This window comes from Aptenodytes patagonicus, chromosome 20, assembly GCF_965638725.1.
Source record: "Aptenodytes patagonicus chromosome 20, bAptPat1.pri.cur, whole genome shotgun sequence".
NCBI lineage: Eukaryota > Metazoa > Chordata > Aves > Sphenisciformes > Spheniscidae > Aptenodytes > Aptenodytes patagonicus.
The window spans coordinates 272288-299931 of NC_134968.1; the positions used below are offsets into that span (position 1 = coordinate 272288).

General features: G+C 37.0%; 1 protein-coding gene across 2 annotated transcripts; it reads left to right on the forward strand.

Moving 5' to 3' along the window:
* On the forward strand, window positions 1-27644 carry BRCA1 (BRCA1 DNA repair associated). 2 transcript variants are annotated; one of them, XM_076356620.1, is made up of 24 exons: window positions 1-30; window positions 467-566; window positions 678-777; window positions 2909-2962; window positions 3289-3369; window positions 3878-3966; window positions 4876-5021; window positions 5714-5822; window positions 6768-6813; window positions 7285-7427; window positions 7924-11307; window positions 11992-12077; window positions 13815-13989; window positions 16876-17008; window positions 17202-17368; window positions 18344-18669; window positions 19343-19430; window positions 20972-21049; window positions 21562-21602; window positions 22947-23030; window positions 23479-23533; window positions 24736-24809; window positions 25319-25379; window positions 26447-27644. In XM_076356620.1, exons 3-24 carry the CDS (start codon window positions 698-700, stop codon window positions 26548-26550), a joined length of 5604 nt encoding a protein of 1867 aa, XP_076212735.1. In that variant the 5' UTR covers window positions 1-30; window positions 467-566; window positions 678-697; the 3' UTR covers window positions 26551-27644. The 2 variants fall into 2 exon arrangements, with proteins under 2 accessions (XP_076212735.1, XP_076212734.1); XM_076356619.1 differs by lacking the exons at window positions 1-30; window positions 467-566 and having other exon boundaries at window positions 689-777; window positions 5717-5822.

Genomic DNA, 27644 nt, shown 5'->3' on the forward strand with positions numbered 1-27644 from the left:
AAATGCGATGCTGTAGGGCGGCTCCTGAGGGTGGGTGAGCGAGCGGCTCTGGGCCGGGCGGCCGCGACTCGGTTTTGCTTCTGTCTCGGCAGTGTCCCAGTGGGCCGCACCAGCAGCGACCGGCTGTCCCTGCAGCGGCGGGACGGCCGGGGCCCGGCGGCCGGAGCGCGGCGAGCTGGGTGCTGGACGGCTCCGCTTCGGCCTGCTGCAGGGCCCGTCCCTGCTCCCGAGCTGCAGCCGCGTAAAGGTCTAAGTGGTTTCTCTTTGTTTTCAGGATTTGTGATACTTGCTGTAGGGTCTTACCTGTGCCGGTTGGTGTAGGCAGTTCCCAGGGTCCTTTGTGTAAGCGTGTCTGCTGTCTCCTTTACATGCTTTTCCACCTAGAAAGCTCCTTTTTTTGCTGTGTTATGCTTGTGTGTGCCTTTGCCGAGTTTCTGCTGAATGCTACTTCTGTAAACCCTTTCAGTTTGCCCCTTTGACTACAAGAGACTTGACAGGTTTTAACTGTAAACATTCAGAGTAAGAACTCCACCAGCGCTGTAAAGCCTCTTCTCAAGAAATAGCAGGTAAGTATTCGATACTGTTCAGCATGTTACAGAAAAGCCATATAGGAGAAAACATGGTCACGGGATGCAACAGATCAGAAACAAAGCTGATTACTTTTTTTTTTTCTGTAGAGTATTTTTGGATGTGAAGGATGGACTTCTCAGTGATTGCTATCAGAGATGTACAAAATGTGCTTTCAGCTATGCAGAAGAACTTGGAGTGCCCAATATGGTATGCCAGAATAATGTGAACTCTATATTAGTATAGTAAATGAGCCTTTTGTTTTTCTCTCTCTTTCTTTTCCTTTCTTTTCAAATGCTTTGTCGGTTCTATGGGTTATCAGAAAGCAAGAAGAATTGTATTTCAAGGCTAAGTATATTGATGTTTTGTAAGGCTCAAGTGAGAAAGTGTAAGGCAGAACCTGTATTTTGCTCTTATGTTCTAGTAAATTTTGCTTTTCTATTACAACCTAAATGTGTCAGTAGTCCTCTATCCAGTGAGGAAAAAAATGTAACTGATTGGATTAGAGTATTGTTTGTATGGATCTTTGTCCTTTGTCTCTAAAAGGTAAGAGAGGTCTGTAGTTCTTTAATGCAAACAAATGCTGAAATAGCATAGATTCTAATTAAAGCCTAGATACCTGGAATGTCTGGTAAGCTTTTGAAAGACTCTTGCTTCCATTGAACCAAACTGCTGAAGTATTTTTTGTCTATGGTGGCAAATGTTTTTAAATCCTTACATTTTAAATCCATTTGGAAAGATTTTACTTTACTGCCATTGGAAAACCAAAATAAATTCTGTGTTGGTAATAACATCTATTACAAAGGCACAGAGCAGAAAGCATAGAAAGTCTGCAGCACTATGCAGAAAAAAAAACTTGCATCCAAACTTTTCTGAAGAGGCAACATGCTTTTTGCTGAGGTATAGCCATTGGATGGTTGGCTTGGTTATTCGTTGACTTAACAAACAATGTTACAAGAGCTAGACTAGAAACTGTTTCCTACATCTGCTGTTCTTTATTGCATGTGGAATTCGACGGAATAACGAAATATCTCAGAAAGTGACTTTACACAGTCTGGTACTGCTGATTGATGGGAGGAAGCCGACTTCAACATGGAATGGAGATTTTCAATGTCCACTTTTTTTGCATTTGTGCAATAAAGATCACAGAAGTGTGTACTGTTTAGCTTAAATAGCAAGACAAGTTGTGAATGGCAGTTCAAAACCAGGGTTTTAATGCACCTCGCAGTTTTGTTGGTAATTATTAACTGGGCAGAAGGCTGTGAATATGGTGAGGTTGGGCCTGTCTCGCTTTATTTCCATATGTGACATCAAGGCATAAAGGTATAATCTTTCTTTTCTATTATGGCAAATTAAAATATTAAAACATCCAAAAATATGAATGAATGAGATTGGGGAATGAATAATGCATGTAAAAGTAATGCTGAGGCTGTTTTTGGCTCTTGGTGTATATTTTACTATAGGCACAAGTTAGACTGTTCTGCAATAATAGCGTTATATTTGTTTTGGCCGTTTTCGTCCAAGTTATGTTGTTGTGGCAGTTTAATTGGAATCATTATATAAACTTTTTTACATACTGCTAGGTTGTAGACAGAACACAATCACAGAGAGGCTTCCTTATGTACATACACAGTCTATGAAACTCATGAAACCTTTCTTATGTAACTGGTATATGCCTAAATTAGAGCAGTATTTTTTAAAATTATTGTTTGTTTATTTGTTTTTAGTATGTGTTCAAGGTAGATTATATTTTAAGGTGAGTTGAACAAATTAATTGGTTAGAGCTTTTCTGAAAGCCCTAATATCAAGTTAAATGTTAATTTTCACACTGTGCTAGACGGAATGGGTTTAGAATAGAAAACCAGGGGGGAAAAGGAATAACTTAAATATTTATTTGTGTTGACGCATTTGTGCATTTGGTTTATACAAACATAGTAAGAGTCCAGTGGGCTTCTGAACCCAACAGAACTACACTGTCCTTTACTCTTGTCACAGGAGGTCAGCATTGAAAAAGAAGACATTGGTGTTCTAACACCAAGTTTCCTGCCCTGCTGAACTGGCATTTCCAGAAAATGCTCTCTTCTTGCCAGAGGCAGACAAAGATTGTGAAGAGCTAGTAGATATGTATATTTCACATAATGACAGTATTTGTTACTGTACCTGGTTCTCAAATGAAAAATTGTCAAATGTGTCCTATTTTTCTTCCTGACCAAGATTTTTTTTTTTAATTTTTTTTTTTTTTAAGTTCAGAAAAGTGACTGTATTTCTGAATCTTATTTTGTTGCTTCTATTTTATATATAACTTCTGTGTTGTTGTTTTCCTTCATTTTTCTTTTTGTAGCTTGGATGTGGTAGAAGAGCCAGTTTCAACAAAATGTGATCACATATTCTGCAGGTAAGTTTGAAAACTTGCAATTGTGATGCTTAGTCAATCTGTTCTTATTCTGCATGTATACTTCTTTAGTGCTGATGGTGTATACTGTGTTTTGATAATTTAATGTGTAGCTATTTTAGGGGAAAAATCAATTCTGAATAAGAAATAACTGCAGTTTCACAGACGTGTCAAAGGGGATTGATTAATTCATCATGACACCAAAACAAGAATACAGGCATTCAACTTGATAATGAAGGATTTCTACTAAGTGGTGCACACCTAGGCTCAGTTTTAAAGAAAATAAAATTCTCCCTTTTGTTACCCTTGTGATTATTCTTTTTTCCTAGGTTCTGCATGTTCAAACTCCTCAGCAAAAAGAAAAAAGGTGTGATACAGTGTCCGCTCTGCAAGACTGAAGTTACCAAGAGGTAATGCATCTTTGCAAGTGGGCTTGAGGATGAGAAGTTTGAACTCTGAAGAAAAGTTAATCATTGTCTTAAAAATGTCTTAGCAGAAGACAAGGAAAAAAGGAAAGGTGGTTATTAAGTAAACTGTCAGTTTCTAAAGGAGTAATTCTTTAGTGCCTTACCTCAATATAAACTTTTTTCAAGTGATTGCAGGTGAAGACACCATTCTTAGCAAATGTTTGTGCTATCAAGTATAGACTGTATTATTGTTCAATCATTACAACTAGTTTCTCTGTCCTAAACCTACATGAGGAAAAATAGAAATTTTCACTTTGTGATAGTTTTAATTCCCGTAGTAATGGTTGTTTTGGGGAATTGTGATGTTCTTCCTTGGCAACAATTTCTCATTATCTCATCTTCCACTATGCAGTTTTACTCCTTTTTTTGTTCAGCCTAAATTCTAGGAGAACTATTAATAGTTTACCCATACATTTGTCTTAAAACAACTCATGTGGTGATGTTATTTCAGAAGTCTGAAAGAAAATTCCAGATTTAAGCAACTAATTGAAGGATTGTTGGAAACTATCCATGCATTTGAGCTTGACACTGGGGTAAAGTGTAAGTGTTGTGAATATATACCACCCCTTTTTTTAATTAGATTTTGACATTTGTATCATAATTATTTGCAGGGTATCTCATTTACTGTGCAGTACTCAATATGGAAAGAATTATCAAAAGTTTTTTCTTGGATGTGGAAGCATAAGTTCCATTAAGTTCCCAAGGTTTTCCTACAATAACCTCTTGAATAGTCTTAAGGGTTTTTACTGTGCGTTTGATGACTCCAACCAATCTTATTTTCAATTCCTGAAATATGGCTGAATGTGTATCAAATAATCTTTAATCTATAACTGTGTGGCACAGTCCTGCTCTTGATTATGCCCAACCTTGCAGATTTAATTTCTTAGACAGTCTTAGAGCCTGAATTAGCAAGAGCTGTAAAAGTGTATGTTAACTTGTCCCATTCAGATATATCCTTTTGGAATCCAAATTTTTCCTTTCTAGTATTCAGTGCCTTGTAAAGAGTATTGGCAAGTCAGACGCATGCTGTTTTATATTTTGGGAAACAAGATGATGTTGGTGGTGGTGGTTTGTGGGTTTTGGTTTGGTTTTTTTTTTTCTTAGTATATTGTGCTATAAAAACTAGACTTTCTTTTCAAATTCTTTTCAACTTGTTCACTAATTCTAAAATCACTAATAGATCCTGTTCTTGCTAGATTATCCATATAAGCAAAATTGGTTGGGAAAATTAGTTGGCAAGATCAAGATTTTACTTAATACTTGAAGAGTACTCATAAAGAACAATCAGACTAATAATTCAATCAGATTTCTCTCTGATAATTGTATTTTAGCTGTATATGTGCTAGTTGCATAGGGTCTATGCAAGGCTATTTTATTAATATATAATACCTGTTGTCATGCTCAGTGTAAGAAAATATTTTTGCTTTTTTTCCTATTGACATTTTTCAGTTTTAAACAGTCATCACTTTCCTAAAACATCCACAGAAGCCACTGCTGCTGAGTTCCTGTGTAAAGAAAGTTCTGTCATCCAAAGTAAGGGCTTCAGAAACAGGAAAAAAAGTGCTAAAGAAAATGGACAAGAAAACTGCAACTTGGTATTATTTTTTTCCCCCCAATTTATTTTTGTGGATTATTTAGTGTTTTATTTGGAGTGTGTATACATGCATATACATAAATGAATGGAATAGGAGTTTTTGGTTTGTTTTCAGATTGCTGTTTGACTTGAATATTATTCCAAACAAGGACATCTAAATATTGTCTTCCTAACCTACTTTAAAAAGTTTGCATAAATGACCTGAACTTAAAGATAATATTGCCATAATGTATTCTGTTACTGAAACTAGGGTTGAAAGCTTTTTTTGTACTGCTTGTTTAATGAGGCTGTCTAACTCTTGGTAGGCTTTTTACTTTTTTAGAGGCAAGACCATGAATATGTCTTAAGAATTCTTAAGACATTACCCAACTTAGGGTGATTGCTGTGTGTATGAGTTTGTTCATGGTACATTGTTTCTTGTCTCATCTGCTCGATGCTGAATAGAATGTTAAGTAAGATAAAATTGTTAATGATTTGAGCTGTTAAATGCATGATAATTGTTTCTATTAACACATTCAATTACTGATATCAGTATGATAAATTACATGTATTGGATTTTTGCATAGAGGCTGCCAATTTAAATACTTAGTTCATATGTATCAGCCCCCCCTGCTGTAGTTTAAATAATTACTACTCATTTTTTGAAAATAGCCTACTGTTATAAATAACTATCCCTTTCTATTCTTCTGTCAGCAGGAAGCTAATGTGGATACACAGCTTACAGATACCAGGGTCAAAAGGTGTCCTCTAAGAAACAAAACCCAGAAATGTGACTCTGAAAAAGGGATTTATATAGAGTTCGGTAAGATCTGTTGTAGATCCACACTGGTTGAGCTTATATATAATGCTTGGAAAGTAATAAAAGGTGATGAAGTTTAAAGTCTTATAAACACTAATTTCTCCTTAACACCCAAAATGAGAACAAAGGGACAAATCAAAGTTGGTAAATCAAAAGGGTTTTTACATAATTTATTATATTGCAGGAAATAATGCTGCTGTAGTAAACCTTTAAGGCTCAGTGTACAAGATCCAAAGAAGAGAAGATGCTTACAGATGTGAAAAAAGTTGCAGTTGTTATAACTAATGATAACTACTGTTTTCTAAAGAATATTAAGCCTTGTCACCAGTGCTTGAGGCTCTAGTTAATAACCGGAGATAACAATGAAATCTAGCTGAGAAAAGAATATTTCATTTCTTTCTATCCTAGCTTTTCAAAACTTCCTTTTTATCTGGTGCTGACTGCTGTGAGAAACAAGATAGATGCTGTGCATAGTTTATTTTCTCCCTGTTCCTTCAAGGAAAGAATTGCTCCTTTTAATAGAGAGCGTTCATTGCCTCTCTCTTATCCTTACTGCTTCTGCCAAGATCAATCAAGGGATCTGAGACGGAATTCAAATATATTGCTCTGACTTCCAGTTCAAAATTCTAAATACTAGCAGCTGTTTCATGTATAAATTTAGAAATTAGAAACTAACTCTTAGCTAATTAACTTTTAGTAGATCTCTGTTACCAGTCACTGTATTTAAACATAAGTTTATGCAGGAGCCGTGTAGATATTAATACATAGAAATAATTACAATTAGGCAAAATCCTGTACAATTGAACTTGATTTCATCTGATAAAAGTTGAAAGCATCTACCTCTAGAAAGAACTAAGCATGCATGCTTCTGTGATAATAAACACTGAGTCTGGCAAGTCATCTTTCTCTGAATCATTTCAACCAGAGTAACAGCCGATTTGTTTTTAGGCTCTGATTCATCTGAAGAGCTTTTTAAACAGGCAAGCAATGCTGGGTAAGTAAAGGTGATTAAGGAATTCATATTTTCTAAAGACAATAGTTCAGTATTCTCATTCCTATGTTTTAGTTCTTAGCATAGGACTGATAGAATTCTTCAAGCTGACAAGTGATTTTCAACTTCGAGGGCATCAGGGTAGAATGGGTAGCTGACTCCCATCAGTTTCTCATGTAATATGCTTTAAAGCTCTTTTCTAAATGTTTTGTTGCTTACACAGACATTAGATCTTCAAGAGAAAAGCATATACTATGCTTTAGAAAGTAAATGTAAAAGATCCCCTCCCACATTCCTGAATTTAAAAGACATAGTCTGAAACTCTGAAGGGATCTAGTTGTGGCAAGTGTCAATCATGAAGCCTGGCTTCTCCAAAAACTATTTCAGAGAGCAAAAAGGGAAAATTAAGTATCATCTTCTATTAAGTCTATTGTAGTTTTCTCTGTAGTGAAAGTAGATTTTCTTTCCCAACAGGTTAGAAGACAAAGAAGCGCTTCAGGTTTCATCTCAAGAAAAGCTAGAAGAACTTAAGAGTGCTGAGAAGGGGAATGAATATTCTTGCAATACACAGCCTGACGAGCTGGGTGCTAAAGAAATAATTCTACCAAATGTCATAGGTGTGTTTGTTATTTTGGTGACAAAAATGATTAAGCTTGAAAGAAAGACCACAGGTTAACATTTTGATTTCGCATGATTAAATAGATATACTTGCAGTCTTGTATGTTGTAGTTTTGTTGATGCCTACAGCTAGTGACAGTATAATACGAGACTGTACCTGTAGACTAGATACTTAAAATGTGGATATTCTGTGCACAGGAACAGAAGGGAAAAAAGTAACTTGATCAAAGTGCAAAACTTACTCTATTCTACATAAGCCATATTATCCCTTATAATACAAGTTGAGAGCACTGTCTGGTAATTCATGTAAGAAGTTGGATGAACATACGTCATGTAATTTGATCTTTCTCTAGAGGGAGATTTGTGCAGTGTAATATTCTGTTTTGGGGGGGAAATAAGAACAGTTCTTTTAAAACAAAGTAGCCATTAAGCTTGTCATTGTTCTTGTGTGTGTAAAATAGGGCTTAATAATTTATAATACCTATAAATCTTCAGGTGAAAGTGATTTCTCGAAGGAAGGCTCGAGCAAGAAAAGCATTCGGAGCATCACTGAATGTACCAAACCTGGCCAAGTGAATATGACTGAATACCAGAGTTCTCCTTTAAATGTTCTTGCTGTAGACGTACTCACAGAGCAGTGTGACAGAATAGGTAATGCCAGTGCCTTAAGGAATGGGGACACATCTATCTTTAAGAACACAGAAGAAATGGATGCGGAGCAAACTCGGTGCAATAGTAAAAGCAAAGAGTTTGACTTAAAAGATAGCTCAGAGAGCAGGCTGGATAAAAGCAAGGAAATAGATGATGTTGTACAAAGTGTGGAAACTGTGGAAATGTATGAACCTGAGAATGATTCTTTCCATGAAAAAGAACTTCCTCTAGTGAAGCTACTTCAGCCAGAGACACTTCACTGTGCTACCCTGAATCAAGTCTCGAGGAAGAGACTGAAGCGAAGCATTCAGAAAGTCAATGAATGGTTTTCAAAAAGCAACGAGATTCTGTCTTCCAGTTCTTCCCAGGATGATTCTGCTGGACCAGCTGATGATTCAGGTGAAGGAGATACATGTTTATCAGATAAAGATTCCTGTATTTCAGAAAAGACTGACCCTATGGTAGATTCCATGGAAATTGCAGTGGTTGAAGGAAACAAGAGATGGTCAAAACAAACAGCAGATAGCATCAAAGACAAAATATTTGGGAAAACATACAAGAGAGAGAGGAAGTCAAATCCCCCTACTATCTTGAAAGAGATTTTACCTACTACAAAAGAGGAAGATGTGGCTGCTGATAAGTGCTTGAATAATTCCAGCAAAGACAGACTAAAGCGAAAAAGGAAGACTGCCCGTGTCCTGCAACCTGAGGATTTCATCAAGAAAAAAGATACAGAAGAGGTGGATGGGTGCCCTCAAAGTGCTAACTGGTGCCTTGGAGATGCTGAAAAGAAAAGACGTGATGAAAGTTCTGCTGTTACTGAGAGTCACCTCTCTGAGAATAGAGAGGATAATACACTAGCAGAACTTGAGGAAGGAGGAGGATCCATATGGAAAAAAGCTACTGAAAAGGTGACTGGCAAGTACTGCGATGGGGAGCTAGAACTGAATAACTGTGATCAGAAAAGCACTAAAAAAAGAAGTTCTGCAGCAAAAAGATGCAGGCATTCTACTAGAACCATGTGTGCCCAACAGTTAGTAGTGGATAGAAACTCTGTTTCCCCTGATCCAGCTGAGCCACAGATTGATAGCTGTCCAAGCAGTGAAGAACCAAGGAAAGTTGATTCTGAGCAAAGACAAGTCAGGCGCAGCAGGAGGCTTCAGTTACTTTCTGAAGAAATGACAAAAGAAACAGGAAAAGGAGTAGTAATTAAGGGAGCAAGAAAGTATGACAGTGATCATGAAGGGTCTTTCTCTGGAGACCAAAGGAATGTGTTAGTTCACGCTTCTGAATGCAAAGACCTGTGTGAGCCCCAGGGTATGTTGAGTTACAAGCCACTCACTAATCTGAAGAGTGGTGATTTGAAAACAAATGAAACACAGATTAGTCTAAAGAATTTATCTGACACTGCAGAAAGTGGAAAAAGTCTCTTCGATCCTACATCTTCATGTCAGCGTTCAAATTGTAGTTCCATTGCACCTGATGTAGGTTCTCAAGAAGGTGAAATACTAGGTAGCCCTTTCCTCCTACAGTCTCCTTCAATGACTGTTGTGCAAACTGCTTCCCACCCCACTGGAGAGATGACTGAATCATGTCCACTGTCCCGGGGAAAAGTAGTACATGATACACAAAATGTTCCAGGGGACTTCAGAAGCGAAAAGTTGCCAATGGCTAAAAATGTTTTGGAATTGACCAAGGAAGCTGAAGATAGTGACTTGGACACACAGTATCTGCGAAATATATTTAGGCATTCAAAACGCCTATCATTTAGCCTTTATCCTACTCCCATGAAGGCGTGTGCAGTAGAAGATGCTGCTTCTGAAACTTTAAAGATATCATGTGCTGATCAGTTAGAAAATAAGCATAGCAAATATTTTAAAACAGAAAACTCACAAGAAGAGAAAACAACTGCTGAAAGCTTGAGTAGGGGTTGTGAGAAAGAGAAGCTTAAGGCCTATATATCTGCTTGTGTTAGTCCTGTGACTTGCTTTGTTGGCAACACTGAATGTATGCACACAGGGGAACATCAAGAAGATGTTTCACAGGTTGCAAATCAAGAGAATGTGACACCAATAGGAATGGGTACTGCTAGGACTGAAGACAAAAACAGATCACAAAAAGGAGAGCAGGGAAATGAAAAGACAGTGTCAACTGACATAGGGATAGAAAGCAAGTTGAGACAGAATCCAATAGAAAGTAATGGAAGCCAAAGTGATCAGAGTAATATAGAAGAGCACGTTTTCAAAAGAACTGATTTAAACACAGTTGATGAAATACACTTCAGTTCAGAAAGGAATCAAGCAGGAAAGGCCAAAGTTGTTGATGGCAAAGAACTAATACTACATTTTCAGTCCAGATCAATGATTTGTTCTGCAACTTGTCAGCAAAGGCCTGCTGAATTCAGCTATGAAGTCACTGGAAAAAAAAGTGGCAAAAGAGAAAGAAAACACATAAAGGGGAATGAAGAACAAGCAACCCGAACTGCTAGCACAGGGATGCCTGAGTATTTAGTTACAGAGGCTCTAGAAGAACCTCTTAAAGGGAGTAGTGATTTTACAGGTTTGTCTGAAACCCCTGATGGCTTACTGTGCTCTGATGACAATATTGAAGAGAGCACCAGCTTTTCTGAAACTGATAGGAAAGAGAGATCTGCGGTGTTTGTAAAAAGAAGTGACAATGCCCTGGTAAAAGAACTACACAATAGAAATGTTGGTTCTAAGCCAAGATCTCGAGGTATTCAGAGAACTCGAAGAAGAGCACAGAAACTGCAATCTTCAGATGAAGAATCTAGCGAGGATGAAGATTTACCATGTTTTCAGACATTAATATTTGGCAAATCAGTAAGCACACCTTTGCAGATCAATAAACAAGTGACATCTTTGGTAGATTCTTCAGTAAGTCCCATCACATTGCCTCACAATGGAAGTCATGATGACAATAATATGCAGAAAATGCCTGAAGCTGCCCTAAGTAATGGGTGTGTTTCACCAAGCCAGGAGTCAGAATGCTCCGTCAACTTATTTTCTTCCCAGTCCAATGTGTCTGAAGCATCAGTTGATGGAGCACAAGAGCTGAAGAAAGCTTTAATACAAGTTTTTACATCCAAACAAGTGAGCAATGTGAATGAGAGTAAAGAAACTTTTCAAAGTTGTAATGGAGGGCTGAAGATAAGCAAAACTAACTTCAAAGATCAGTACCAGGAAGACCCAAACATGAGAGCAAACCTAGGTACAAACAAGATTTTTATTTCTGCAGCTGTGTTTGTAATGTCATTGCACCTAGGTTTTTGGTGTTTGCATGGGAACTTTGTTCTGTATTTATGTGGTGCTTGCTCTTTTAAAGGAATGTATCAGCCCTAAACAATCAAACAAAAAACCCTCAGTGGTTTATTTCCTGAAAATTAAGTTCTCCTAGTATTATTTGTTCAGAGCAAAAATGAATAGATTGGGCACTAGAGGCTGGATTGAGTCTGTCTGATGGGAATTAATTTTTGAGTGAAATGTGAGCTCTCTTACTGCAATGTGATACTTGCATCTATCAGCAAAATTTCATAAAGCCTACCTAAGCTGTTTCACCAGATGAAATGTTTGTTGAAATTGGCTGTAGAATTCTGTAGTGCTTATTTTGACCTTTTTATGGCTTTCATAAATATTTAGGACTCTTTCATCACTATTGAAACGCTTTGAGTTCTATTTACTTTGCCACATGTGTGACATGGTATTCTTTGAAATGTTCACTTAAAGTAGATCTGTGCTTCTAACTTAAGTGTTTTCAAAATTTGTCTGAACTTTGGCTAAAAGGTCTGTGTGGTAAGAGATTATGGATAACGTTTGTTTGGGTGTTTTGTGGTTTTTTGTTTGTGGTTTTTTTTTTTCCTTTCACTAACTCAGATTTTCTTCCACCTTCTTCAAGGTGAAGCATCTGGATATGACAGTGAAACAAGTAATGTAGAAGATTCATGTGGACTGTTCTCTCAGGGTGAAATCCTTACTACACAGGTAAGTGAGTTTATGCACTAAATTCTAAAAGTAGTTTGCATTCTAGGATATAAGCAAGTACATGAAAGCTGTGAAGTCAGTGTAGTGGAAAACTGCTTTCATCATAATTCTTTGTGTCGCTAGGTTCCAAGAGCATAATTAATGAAGAATTGTAGAACTGCTTCTATGCTACTGTTTGTCCAACTTTGCCTTCCATGGTAACATTACATGCTAGTGGCCATCACTTGTTATGTGGTATTGATTACAGTGCTTAATTGTGGGAGATGTTAGGTAATGAATCTCACACTTGACCACTGCTGGAAACCTCAGCTTCCTGTATTGAAAAGCTTCATTGATAGGAATATATAATGATTGCTGATAAGGATTGGATTTGCTACATTATGATATTTAGAAGCATGGAGACTTGCCATCTAAGGGTAAAGATTAAATCAAATCATTCCATATTAGAATATTATAGATATAAGGCCCAACAGGCAGTGTCCAATGAAAGGTGTGTCTAGCACAGTATGTTTTCTCTGCTATTAATTTCCTGATTACTGCTTAATGGCCTGACTGTATGTATTGGGTGATTGGTGTGGGGGTTTTTCGGTTGGGGGTTTTGGGGTTTTTTGTGTGTGTGTTTTGGTTTTTGGGTTTTGTTTTGTTTGATGGTTTTTTTTGTTTTTTGGTTGTTGGGGTTTTTTTTTGTGTTGGGGTTTTTTGTGGTGTGGTTTTTTGTTTTTTGTTTTTTTTTCTCCTCTGTAACTTCAAGGTAGGTCTTATGCCAAATCTCTCTCTTCAGCATTAACAGCCTCATGGGTTTTAATGTATGTCAAAGAAGAATGAATTTCATTTTTGTGCTTTATGGGTGGTTTTTCTGTTTACTGCATCAGTGCAAAATGTGGTCAACTGGCAGGACATTGCTCCCTGATGTAGCTTCATTGATAGAGATTCTAGGATAAGCCTGGGTTGAATGGAATAGTGGCAGTATGGATTGGTGGGGACTTCTTTGGTTTGTTGTGTGGTGGGGGTTTTCTGTTTCGTTGGGGGTTTTTTGGTGATTCAGTAACAAGGAAGTTCCACACGGTGCCAGTGCTACAGCTACAAATGTAGTATTCAGTGCTGTGGAAACTCCTTTATCCTGTATGGTGAAGGTTCTAGGTTTTTAAAAGGATCCTTTGAAGCCCTGAGCTGCTCTTATGAGGGGGTGTATATGGCATGTTTTTAAGAGAGGTTATTGTAATTTTTGAGAGAGAAAGTAAGGAAGAGTAGGATGAAATATTTCATTCCTTTTAAACGGTCTTTGGGGCTTTCAGTAATGGTGGAAAGTGCAGTGGCTCAATACTTGGTGTTCATGATTAAATTTTAAATTAAGTGGCTAATGCAAACTAACGCAGTTGGGGCAAAATGACTTTAAAAGAAAACTCTGCAGAAGTTTGTGGTTTTTTTTTTTTCCCCAACTGATTAAACTGTGGTGAGCCATCTAAACTGAAATAATTTGAACAGCAAAATGACTGTGCAGTTGGTTATTTTTGTTTTTTGGGGTTTTTTTGTTTGGTTGGGGTTTTTTTGCTTTTGACTTAGCTTGTGTGCATTATTTGTTACAGTAAAAGCACCACAGTCACCTTTTGAACACATGGTAAAAACTAATTCAAAATAATTTTGCTGTTTCTAATTTTCAAGCATTTGTTAAAGAAATTAGTCTTACTGTTTAAAACTGAGTTTGCTAATGTTGGCACAATTGTGTATCCTTTGCAGCAGAAGAATGCTATGCAAAATAACCTAAAAAAACTTCAGCAAGAAATGGCTGTACTTGAAGCAGTGCTAAAGCAGCATGGAAGTCAGGACTGTGAATTTTTACCTATTTATAGGGAACTGCCACATTCCAGTAGTGAAGGAACACTTGGAATGGAACAAATGAGACAAGAAAGAGGTAAATAGCGATGAAAACCTTTCCCAGCTTTCTTACAGTTGTGTGACTATTACTAGTTCTTTTTTCCCCTCTAGCACAAATTATAGTGTTAATTTAAAATTGATATGTTAGCAGAATTTTACCTAAATTCAGCTGTTCAGTGAGACATACGTGTTTTATTTATAACTTAGGTACTACACTTAGTCTAAAAAACTCCTGTTACAGATCTGTGTGAGATTACATGATGTAATTGTATAAATGGTGTGAGTAGGCCTTGTGGCTTGGCAGTACTAATCCATGTTGCTGTTCTGTCAGTTCTAGTTACACTCTTGTTTTCTGTCACTGGAATGGGTAAGGGACTGGGAGAGTGGCTGAACACCCAAAAGGACTTGGCCTCTATTGTTGTGGTAGAAATTGTCCTTTAGCATATCAAGGAACAAGACAGAAATTAGGTTAGGTATGTATTGGCTGTCAAAAGTAGTACAATACAGGTCAGGCTGCTGATGGGCAAAGAAGAGAAGAATACCTATGTGGTGTGTAAATCTCCTGAACAGGGCATGAACACAGAGTCCCTAGCTGGAAAGTGCACAAGGCAGTAAATAAATGGTGAAGAATACTTCAGTAATCGCCAAAGGCTTATTGTATATTGAGGATAAAGTGAGTTGCTGCCAGCTATGTAAGTGATGGTGAGAGGGCTTTATTTAAGGTTTTTCTTTAAGGCAAGACAGATACTGAGATTACTGTTCTGACAATCTATGTGCAACAGAGCATAGAGCATTCTTTGAACAAAGCCTACAGTAAGTCCAGATGTTCATTTTTGAACTTTTCAGTGTTCTAGAAAGGCACCCAATGCTGATTTCAAGATTTCCAAAGTTGTAATGCTTATTGAACTCTTAGATAAATGGCACCAGTGCTTTATTATCCTACTTGCTGCTAAAAATTTATTTCTAATTCTGTGGTCTTAGTTCAGTCAGTTATCTTTATTTTCTGAGGGCAGCTACAATAACTTAACATCCTGGAATTCAAAGTTACTTAGTGTCTTACCATGCCTTTACTGTGTATGGTTTTCACTGTGGAGTCTTTTCTATCTAAATTCAAAGGCTTTCATTACTGCTGTAGGTGCTAGCCAAATATCACAAAACGATCTGTAGATTGCTTTTGATCTCCTGAATGATAGTGTTGTACAGTGTGAGGTATGAGGCCTTTAGATTAACCTCTATCTTAAAAAAAAAAAAAAAAAAAAATACAACAAACATGAAATTGTTAGCCAATATGGTGCAGCTATACCAATGGGTCTTCTGCTTGTGTGTTAGTAAGTTAGTTTTTGTTGTCAGAGTGTCATCTGCATCAGGAAGCTCCTTCATGGAGAAAAGAGAGCTAAAACAGAAAAAGTGAAGAGGCTGAGCCTTTGAAAGGTACGCAGTGGTTTGTTCAATTCATTAAAAAATCTGAGGTAACAGCATCCTTCCAGTGGCTGCTGCTTTGATACTTGGATTCCTGACAGGAAAGTAGGGCCATTTATTGTGGAAGAAATTCGCTTTAATCCTGTCCTGGTTTCAGCAGGGATAGAGTTAATTTCCTTCCTAGTAGCTGGTACAGTGCTGTGTTTTGGATTTAGGGTGAGAACAAAGTTGATAATGCACCGATGTTTTAGTTGTTGCTAGGTAATGCTTACACTAGCCAAGGACTTTTTAGTTTTCCATGCTCTACTGACTGAGAAGGCTGGAGGTGCACAAGAAGCTGGGAGGGGGCACAGCCAAACTGGCCAAAGAAACATTCCATACCATGTGACGTCATGCTCAGTACATAAACTGGGGAAAGCTGGCCAGGGGGGGCCGCTGCTCAGGGACTGGCTGGGCATCGGTCGGCGGGTGGTGAGCAATTGTACTGTGCATCACTTGCTTTCATTATTATTATTATTATTATTATTATTATTATTATCATTTTATTTCAATTATTAAACTGTTTTTATCTCAACCCATGAGTTTTTCTCACTTGTGCTCTTCCAATTCTCTTCCCCATCCCACAGGGTGGGGGGAGTGAGCGAGCGGCTGCGTGGTGCTCAGTTGCCAACTGAGGTTAAACCACGACAATCCTCTTCTGATTTTGTGTTACTGATTTAACAGCTGCACTGTGTTTTCAGCCTTCTATCTCACCTTTTGGACATCTTGAGCCGTTAAAACATTAACAGTGTATTTAACACTAAAAGACTGGTTACAATCCATACTTAGTTAACAGAGCTCGTTGAATTGCATGGCATTCAACCTTACTATGTTTGAGAATATTATTTCATAGAGAAGACTTTGAAATGTGATATTTCTAAGCCCCGTAGGCCAAATTGGTAAGATGACTATAAATAGACTGCTTGAAGATTAAGTCAGCAAATCAATGGTTAGTTTCCTTTGGATGGGGAAAACTACTTAAAATAATTTCATTAATACAACGCATGTTTACATTGTTATGCTAGAATATGGATTTCTGACTCGTAAAAACTTAAACTGATTAGAGTTATTGATGGTTTGATAAAAATTACAGGCATCTTTAGCTATCAAATAAATGCCTCTAGTGCTTGTGAACAGATACGGTAATGTGTTGAGGGGATTCATAAACAAACTGCGCTAAATAGTGTAAATTTGCCTTTGGCCTATTTTATATCCTACTTTTTCCACCTAAGACATAACTGACATCTTAGTTTTGTAGATGATATAATATGTGAAACAAAATGTAGTTGTTAGCTGTGCTTCAAATGGCTTAGTATTTTGTGTAGACTTCTGTTCTGGGACACTTGCCTCTCTGAAGGGTATCTGGATTGAGATTTTAGAGAATGCTTGACTTCTTACCTGAAGAAACAATTAAGAACAGTTACTTTTATTTTGCTTATTTAAGAATTATTTTTCTTTTTTAAAGGGGTAGAGTCAACCTCAGAAGGAAATTTTGAAAATCATAAATACAGCAGTTCAAAGGGATTTTCAGCCAATGATTTCCATGTTATGCCAAGTGATTCTCTCAACAGTAAAAGCAAAGAGTTAGAAAAAGAAAGGTAAATGTTTTGTTTTGTTCTGTTCTGTTTTGGGTTTTTTTTGTCTTCTAATCTTGTATTAAAAAAAAAAAGAAAAAATCTTGAAATAAATACCTCTCAGCTTTTGAGCAATTACAATAGCTTAGCTGTTGCTACATGATTCTAATACTTAGAAGAGTAAAAAAGGTATTAAAACCAATTTCCCTCTCTCAAGGTCTCCAGAATTGTTGCTTCCATCTTCTAAATCCTGTTTGTTAAAGAGAACAGATTTGGAGAAAGGCCTTCAGTGTGACAGTGTTCTGAAGAGCAAAGCTTCTTCTGAAAAGGCAAAACCTGTGCAGGAAGCAGTGCAAGAATATAGTCAGTGTCAGCTTGAAGCAGGTAACATTTAAGAAGGATCCAACACATTTTGCTTTCTGCTTTTTTTCCTGCTTGCCCTGGTTTTGGCTGGGATAGAGTTAATTTTCTTCCTAGTAGCTGGTACAGTGCTGTGTTTTGGATTTAGGATGCGAATAATGTTAACACACTGATGTTTTAGTTGTTCCTGGGCAGTGCTTACACTAAGTCAAGGACTTTTCAGCTTCTCATAGTGCCCTGCCAGCAAGGAGGCTGGAGGTGCACAGGAAGCTCAGAGGGGGCACAGCCAGGACAGCTGACCTCAACTGGCCAAAGGGATATTCCATACCATATGACAACTGACTGGGCATTGGTCAGCAGGTGGTCAGCAATTGCATTGTGCATCGCTTGTTTTGTCTGTTCTTTTATCATTACTATTATTTTCCCTTCCTTTTCTGTCCTATTCAATTGTCTTTATCTCAACCCACGAGTTTTACCTCTTTTCCGACTCTCTCCCCCATCCCACTGGGGGGGGTGTGAGCGAACAGCTGTGTGGTGTTTAGCTGCCTGCCACGTTAAACCACAGCACTGCTTTTTTTATGTTTTTACATACCAGCACAATACAACTTTTTATTGTAAATCAAGGATTTTAATTTATATATTCCTGGTCAATTTAAAACGATGTTACTTCTTGTTTGGTTGGTTTTGTTTGGTAGCCCAGCTGTATCGCTGCCCATCAGGATGGGGTTGGACAACATTTTGACAGTAATGGGAGTTATTATCTGTCTCGCATATAAATTTATCCTTCTTGACAGATATGCTACTAAAAGTTTCACAGGTATTCTAGTGTCTCAGCTATAGACCAGGAAAAAGTAATGACAGAGGCAAAGGTGAAGTAATAAACAAATAAGGAGAGGAAGCGACTGCAGCATTTAAACTTAAAAGGTAGGGCAACAGCCTTCCACCATGACTACAAGAAGGATGAAATTGTTTCAAGGAGTAATTTCTCTTTTCCTTCAGAAAACGCACATGAGCAGAAATCTGGAACCAGGCTAAACAGTGCATCTGTCTTACCAAATCTCTCTGGAAATGTGACCAGGAATCTAAATAGCTCTTCCTCTTCTGTAAGGCTTCTTAACCCTCGAACTGCAGAAGCAACAAATAGTTCTGTTATAGCTCAGAATGCTAATAAAAGCTGTGCTCAAGAATGTAAATCGAAGAGAAGTGTGTGTTTTCCTATATCTGTTCCGCACAATGCCGCTGGGAAAGAAAATGCTACAAGTCCAGTTGTGACTAACAGGAAAGAAATGTCAATTGTGGCATCAGGTCTGAATCAAAGTGAACATGTAAGTATATTTCAGAAGTTTTAGAGATCACGTGTTAATCGTTCCTGATTACCACTGTAGTCCTCAACATAGAGACATCTAAGTATAGTGGAAGCTAATCTTACAGGAATTGCAGATCAGTAATACAGCAACTCAAGTCAAACTTTTTCACTCCTAAAAGTATGAAGAATGCTGCCTGTAAATGGCACTATTAAGCCTAGTGAGGTTTGAACTTTTTAAATGACTGCCTACTGTCTAGGGGAAAACCACATTATTCCAAAGCAAGAGGACTTTATTTCTAGAAAGCCCTGGTGCTTGGGGGGGAGGGGGTTGTTTGGTTTTTTGGTTCCCTTCATGTTCTCAGATGCTGCTTCTTTACTCAAATTCAGATCCATAGTGAGGATTTCTATAATTAATCAATTCTGAATTGCTAATAAACTTGTTTCTACAATTCATTTCCAGGAGCATATGGCTTTTGGTTTATAAACTACTTACTGAGAGCTCTTCTTTACTTTAGCCTGTTGAATGGTGCCAAAATTATTGACTTTTAAGGAAATGTACATTCTGTGTGCCAACACAAATAAAACCATTACTTTAAAGTAACTATCTTCTTATGTTATACTCCTATAAACTGGAGTTGTTGGGTATTTTTAATCTGTTTTGCTAGTTATTAATTTTCTTAACTACTTTTCAGTTGGTGGTCCAGAAGTTTGCAAGAAAAACTGAGAGCACTTTATCTAATCACATTACTGAAGGAACAACCCATGTCATAATGAAAACAGGTTTGTTGGGAGCTATGTGAGCAAATCCTCTATTTATACACCATATAGAATTTTAACTCTAGGCTAACCAACAAGCAGACAGTTCAGCAATAAATTTGAATAAGTTTGAGGGGAAGGTATTAATTGTTTTCTTCTCTATCATAATTCTTTTGTTTAAACTTGGGAATCTTTCTTATTCTATTTCACAGAATCAGAGTGAGGGTATGTTTTGTTTCCTTGTGTGGTTTGAAGTTAGTGTTACTTAATTATTTTTCTTTCTCCAGCTGTTTGGTCACAATTTTCAGGTGTTTACAGCATGTTAACATGAAGTAGTTCAGAACCAACCAAAAAGAAAGCAAGATAGTTCCTAAAGAAATGGGATACAAACATTCTGGAAATAAGATGCTATTTTGGTTTCCTAATTCATTGCAGGGATTATAAATGCTGTTTCATTCTAAATTTTGGAAAGAAACCTTATCTTTAATAGAAAACTGGAAGTGGGACTTAACTGTATGTGTAACTGATGGTAGTTGATAGTGAAGGTGTGCTTGTACAGGAACAAAGCAGCCCTACCATTTCATCATAACTATTATCCACATGCTTAATTAAGGTATTTAAATTAGGTTTTGCTCTTTGGTAGAGCTCAAGAATCCCATTATTAAAAGCTTCAAGGAACTTTATAGAAACTTCAGTAAAATACTACAGTTTCAAATTTGACAAATGTATTCTGAAACAGATAGCATTATATTGACTTCAGGAAAGCATAACGTTCATCAGTAACATTAAGTTACTATATCGCTGTGTGTAGGCACAGGTTATATTTAAGCTCTCTACTGAACCTACCACTAGCTTTTAACCAACATTTTCTTAAAAAGCAAAGTATTTTGAGCCAAATCTGGGTGTGGGTATGCTATATACTGTGCTTGCATTTTGCTTCATAGAAGCACTTCTAGCTGGCTCATATTTGGATACAATCTATCACATCAGCCTTTCTTGCTTGTGAAAACCAACATAGAAAAGGAGCCAGAAAATCCTGTTACTTCAAATCTATGGACTCCATTTTTGCCTTTTTCTTCAGGAAGTGTATCACAGACACCGTGACCATATGTTTTTGGAGAGGTAGATTGTTCCGTCTTCATACAAAATAACAGATAGGATAAACTGCCTTCTGAAGTTGTGCCTGTTCTGGTAGAGTAGAAGACTATCTTAAATGGCTAGTCATCTAAAAGTTTATGCCAGCATTAGGCACTGAATCCTACTGTTAGCGTCCTCTGTCTTGACTAGTATTCATGCTTTTTCTTGCTTCTTATCTTTACTGAATAACTAAAAAAGCGTTCAGAAGTTGTACATGTAGTTAGTTTCTGCTCATTTCCTTCAGTTTAGTAGAATCAGGACAGTAGAATTTTGGAAGCTTTCTATAGATGGTCTTGATATTTTGCTGCTGCACTTAGCAAAAAACTTTTGCTTTTAGGTACAAATAACGCCAGCTGTTCTTGGGTTTTGGTGGGTTTTTTTCACTAATGGCAAAACTGAAAGAGATCTTATTCTTGTTTGCTCTGCAGATAAGGAGCTGGTGTGTGAACGGACACTGAAGTACTTTCTGGGTATTGCAGGAAGAAAATGGGTAGTTAGTTACCGGTGTAAGTACTATTTGTTTTGGAGCTAAATGGTCTCTGCCCTTCTACCACAAATGTACTCTTCACTTGTTCCAGTTTAAAAAAAAAAAAAAAAAAAAGGATCTCTTCATGTCTTGGCATCTGATGTTTTGCAGAGTTTCTTCTAAATACTTTAAAATAAATAAAAAAACAAACAAACAAAACAAAACCAAACAAACAGCAACATCAAGCTTCTTTCTCTTCTGAATACTTTTCCTGCTTTCAAATAACCACATTGGATTGCTCGCTACCCTGACAAAAGCCTTTCCTCCCTCTTAATTTAAATCTTTGAGATGCATGGCATCAGTTAGTGCAAAATTACTATTATTTATAAAAGGTAAAAAAATTATTTAAGTTCTTTCAGGCATCATACAGTATTCAGTTTCCCTTAGTACAAATACCTTCTGTTTAATATAGCAATGAAGTTAGACTATTGGCAATGGAAGGACAATTTTGCTGGATAAAATGACTTGTCCTGTTCTGATCTTTTTATTTAGGGGTAATTCAGTCTTTTAAAGAAGGAAGGATACTGGATGAGGTAGGTCTTTTATCTTAAGACTGAAATGTCAAATGTGTAAGCAATGCTGTTACATTGATAGACCTATTAGTAGCCTCAGATACTGTCTAAACATTTAATATATGGAAATTTGGCTCTGAAAACTGGGATTCTAGTCTTACCAAATGCTAGGACCGAAAGCCACGCTTAAGCTATATGTATTCATTGTTACTGAAGACATAATGGGTCCCTGTTATTTTTTTGTAACAGATTATAGGCACTTTTTTTTATAAGTGTTCCTACTGATGTTGATGGATTACAGCATAGAGGAAAAGATCTGTTGTCTGCTTAAGGAAATAATGTCAGAACATAGCTATATACATAGTTTTGTTTTGTTTTTATACTTTAGAAACTCGTTCCAGCATTTATTACCTTTCCTAGTAGAAATGGCTTATTTGATACGATCCTGATTTAGGTGGATTTTTATATTCCCAGGTAGTACTTGGATTTTCATTCTCTAGTACAGATTTCTGGATAATGTCATGTTAGTGACACAGTACGGATTTCATATATCTAATGAGCAGAAATGCCCACTTTCTGGTGTGAAATCCATATGCCCTTTTGTCAAGCCAAGGGTGAAGAAGAAAAATCTTAGTCCCAAAAAGGCCCTAGGAAGGGTTATTAAAGGCCCTCCTGTGCTTGGGGTGAAAGGGGGAAGTTGCTACAGAACTTACTGGGAATGCTAGAATATGGGACAGCTGTTAACATTGTCACACACTCTCACATTGCTTTAAGCAAGGAGAAGAGCCTCCAATTACAATGAAAACCAAATTTTTTTTTTTTCAAGTAAACTGGAAATAATGCAGCTGCTCTTCATAATCTAGTAGCAGGTTAGACTGCATGGAAGTTTTGGAGAAGTTTCAAGAAAGTATTGGAGAAGTGGGAGTTTGAGTCAGATGTAGGCCTGAAATTATCAAATGCAGCACTGTATTTGTTATTAATCTATATACTAAGTGAATGCCTTGAAATAAAATAGATGTTGAAGATCTAGAGGTTATGTACTGATGTCTCATTTGATAGAAATTAATTTTTACTGATGGAAGTTAATTATAGTCTTGGAGTGTGCCCCTTTTACACAGTTTGCTAGACTACTATACGGTTTGACTATAATTTGTTTCTTTAAAAATTGTCTGATGCTGCAGGGGTTTCATTACTGCTCTCCATCATTTTTCTTCAAAAGCCTTTTAATTAATTTTCTGCACACACCTAATTGTAAGGTTTCCAGTTCTGAAATCTGACAACTTCTTCCTGTTCTGATCCAGAATTCTGACCAGCAAAGTGTTCTCGGTCTCTAATTTCTGATTGCTTGTTTATGGTATGTTCCAGGAGAACTTTGAAGTTAGAGGAGATGTAATCAACGGAAGAAACCACCAAGGTCCTAAGAGGGCTAGACAGTCTCTGACTGAAAAGGTATGAGCACATCAGGGAGGAAAATCCTGTCCTGCTGTGACTGTTTCAGATATGTGGCTATGCTAGCTGAATATCTGGAATGTCTTCCAATTTCTCTGCTGTTCTGTATATACAGAGTTGTACAAATTAAGCATTTTTATACATGAAAGGTGAGCTCTGTCAGCAGCAGTGCAGATATGCTCTGTCAGCAGCAGTGCAGATATGCTCAAGTGACTCACTACGCTTAGAGTGAATGCTGTCTTTTTATAACATCAGTATAGGATAGCACAGGGTTGGGGGTTTTTGATGATGATGTTCTGTTTTGTAGGTTACGAAGAGCTTCAGATATACTTTGTGAAACAGCGATAGCTTGTTAACCAGTCCTAGAAGTGCAGTGAAACCAGCATATTAAGTATTGTCCTTTAAAGATGCCATATGTACTCTGTTAACATGTTCCTTGTTTTTTCAGATCTTTAAAGACTTTGAGATCTGTTGCTATGGACCTTTCACTGATATGACTACAGGTGTGTCATTTTAGTGCAATTAAATGAACTCTAGGATAAAAAAATATTTGGAGGGGGATTGTGTGCATTCATCAGAGTTTTACATTTGACCTCTCCTTCGATACTCTTGTACCTCTTTTACTCTGAAAGTTTCAAAATACCTACATGAGGTATAGTGTAGGTAAAGAACTTTATCCAGTTCTATCTCCAGATAGAATGGAAATGGTGTTCTCTGCTATTTGGACGTCCTCAGAGAACTGCTCTGGCAATTTTGCTGCATTTCCAAACAAGCCTTTTATCTAGTTTATCTCTGATTCTCTAGCAATGAAGGAAAAGCAGTAATATGCTGTCTGGTAATTGGTTTAGATGCTGTTGAACACTTGTATTTGAGCATTTTTTTCTTCTGTCTTAGTAAACAGTTCCTAAGTATTGTTTTTCTAGCAGTTGACACATCCTCAGTGTAATCTTATCTCTAGCAGCAGATGTTAAAAGTGAAACAGACAACAAAGCCAGGAGTTTATATATAAAGAAAAAGCTGGGCAGGATAGCTTCTTTTTGTTAGTTTAAAATTAAATAAAGTATTGTAGATGTTTTCAAAATTTAAGCTAGAATTTTTCTACTTAAAATATTTGTACCTCTCTTCCCATTTTTGTAGCTTATTCAGCAGGTACTTTCTGACTTGTCCAATATAACTTCATTTTTGACTGGAGAAATATCCTCACATCTCTTGACATTTACAATCATTACTACAGAGGATGCAGTGCTTTCACCTGCTGCAGTGATCATCAATTATGGCTCTTATACTTGAGAGACTTACTTATCTTCACTATCAATTCAACAAATTGGTGGAAATTAAATACTTTGGCTACTTTTGTTAATGAGATAATCACAGTTCCAAATTCTGATTTTTAATTTTAATTTCATGTCTTATATCCTTATGATAAGAGGAAATAAATTGTTAGTGACTTTCTCTTTAAGTTTTGGGCATGTGGTGTTTTGCTTTTTCAGGGTTTTTTGTTTTGTTTAGTCCTGACTAGAGGGTGAGTTGATGTTCCTCAGCAGGCTAGAAAGTGAAAGGACTTATTCTCTACTAAGGCTTTTACATTTCTTTCAAATGGTGATAGTTTATATCTTGGAACAAACACATGAGGGCTTAGGGAATAGTATCAGTTTCAACGTGATAAAAACATCGAAGTAATAGACTGTTTATCTGATATCTTCAGAACATCTAGAATGGATGGTGGAGCTTTGTGGTGCCTCTGTAGTGAAGCAACTTCATCTGTTCACACACAAGACAGTAAGTATTAATGAATGTTACACTTAACACAGTGAACGGTCTATAGTTATGTAATACACAACATGTTGAAAGATTACATGGGCTTGTCAAAGACTAACATACCTGTATGCACCAGAGAGAACTGTCTGCGCAGTAATGATGCCAAACTGGCATGGCAACAGTTCTTGTGTTCTAGGCCCTGGCCACTCTCTATTAGAAGACAGGCTAACTTGTAGTGGAAAAGTGATCAGAGTACTCTATGTAGGCCAGATAGCTAATCTCTCTTGAAATCAGCACTGAGCCTCACTTCCCAGCACAAAAAGCCTTTAGTGCCTTAACTTAGTCACAGCATTCCTGGAGAGAGATCACAGAAAAATCTTAGAACTAATGTCTTTCTCTCTCTATTACCACTTCTTAGTCCTCTCTGAAGCAGAGTTAGCCCAGTTATCACTCTCTGCAGTAGGTGTGAGAGTGATTTAATGACAGACAGATAACAGTAGCATTTTTATTTTCTTATCTTGAAATCCTAGAATTCTACTGCTGTTGTGGTTGTGCAGCCAGATGCGTGGATGGAAAACATGGATTATAAAGGTAAAATGACTCACTGTCATGGACTGTTTTATGATACACACTGAATGTCTTTATCACCTCAGTCCTTTTAATAGTTAAATATCAGAGAGGTTTGTAGAGGAATCAAAGTAAAATCCTACTGCATCTAGAGATGAAGGTATGTCTTGGAAGAAAAATCTGAAAGGACAAGGTATATTATCTCAAGAATCAGCAATAGAGTCTTAAAAGATAGTCTGGCAGGCAAATCCTATTCTTGGCTCAGTTGCCCTGCATATCATCAGCTTTACGGAAACTTTTCTGATTGGAGATAGTTTCCAAAAGGTGGGGAAGCATGCCCCATGGAGGACTAGTAAGATCTAGGAGAAAGCTTCAGATGAGACAAGATTCTCTTGGTCTGGAAAGAATATCTAGCTACGAAGTGTTAACTGATATAGCTTTGCCTTTTTTTTCTTTTTTTTATCAAAATGCTCCAGAGAAACCATGAGACTTTGAAAGTGCAAGTGTTCCAGACTAACTTACTTTTAAATGAGAGTGGGAGTTATGGGATGAATGGGAGCTAGTTAGGCTACAGTGGAGTTCAACAAAAAAATTGAGCAGGAGGATGATGTAAAAACAACAGCTGTTTCCATGGCACTGGGAAAATGAGAAAATAAAGAAAAAGATCCTGAAACAGTGAAGAACAGTCTGGGAGCACTTCAGTAATTTTCTGTTGCTTCTCTCTTAATGAGACTCATTGCTTGTCACATACTCAGTATGTCTGAGCAGACAGGAACTGAGGCTCTGTCACCAAGGTCTTAAATTAAAAGATAACAAGGACTGCACTCTTTGCTTTTAGTGTTTATTCCATGGTGTTCAAAACTTCCTGCCTGACCATTTGCCAGACAGCTATTCTTTTTGGAGCTGCAATATTACCTGCATTGTTAAAAGGAGTAGTAGTGCCACATCACTGTTTTTAGACTCTTGTTTTTTTATCAAGGCCTTTAAAATGTTAAAGCAAATAGCTTAATCTGAAAGACATCAGTAAGCTCACCTTAGGCTTGCTCTGACTCATTGATAATAGCTTTATCGTTTGTGTCTTTGTCTTACAGCAATCCAGCAAAAGAACAATGTTGCCATGGTGACTCGAGAGTGGGTATTAGACAGTGTTGCTTGCTATGAGTGCCAGGAGTTCGATGCTTACCTTGTGTCCTAAGGGTGATCTGCAGTTCTTTTTCCCTTGCTCAGAAATTCTCATCAGTGCTGATATTTTGGTAATTATTTTAAGGACTGGGAATTTTTAAGTCACTTATGCAGAGGTTATGTGCATGTAGTGTTCTTGTTCAGAGTAAAATAACTACATTTTTATTAACAATAAAGTTACTTAAACAACGTTGCCATATAAAGATGGAATTACCTGCTATTCTTTAACATTTCTAATTTCAAAATAGTCCATTAAAATTAATGTAAAACAAATTTTAAAAGTTAGAAAATTTAGAACACGGCCTCCTTGGAGAAATGGTGATGTATTATTTACCATTGCAGCCAGTTCCTGTTTATATACTTGAGGACATTTTGGAGGCAGTAATTTACAAGAGTAATTGGGCTCAGGGCTTGAATTAAAACATACTTGCACTCCCGAGTAACCTCCATATTTTCATTTTGCATAAATACATACCCTAAATAAGGGTGTATACCAATACAATGGAATATTATTTTGTGATTACTAATGCATCAGCCTTATCTTAGGCCATGAATTACAGTTGTGTTGAAAACTATACAAACAGCTTTCCTGTTGTATATAAAAGTGCCAACTTGTCCTAACCAGGAAAATCATCCACAAGTACCGCCCCTGAAAAGCCAATACTTGATTCTCAATGTAAATCAATCCTTAAAACCACAAGCCTATACCAGTGTTGTGTCAGTCTTATTTCTGAGAAGTGTAAGTGGCACCTATGAAGAGATAATAAACAGATGCACTTTAGTATCCCAGTGACCTATAATAAGCCCTATAAGAATCTGCTTCTAATAGTCCCTGCCTGCAAAATGAGACTGCAAAGAAAATAAATTGCTTTTTATGGAAGAAAATGTTGCTTCTTTCTGTTGCCAAGCAATTCAACTTCATAAATAATTTTGTACTTTCAGAGCGGAAAGAGAACCTGTTTTCAAAAAGTTGTTTTAAAAAAAAAAATGTAGCTAAGTTCAGAGAATTGTTTGGTGCTCAGATGCTGCTAGGTTGTCTTGGAAAGTTATAGAAAGTATGTTTATAAATATTGGAATGCTCAAAGGAAATAAAATTATTTTGGCAAG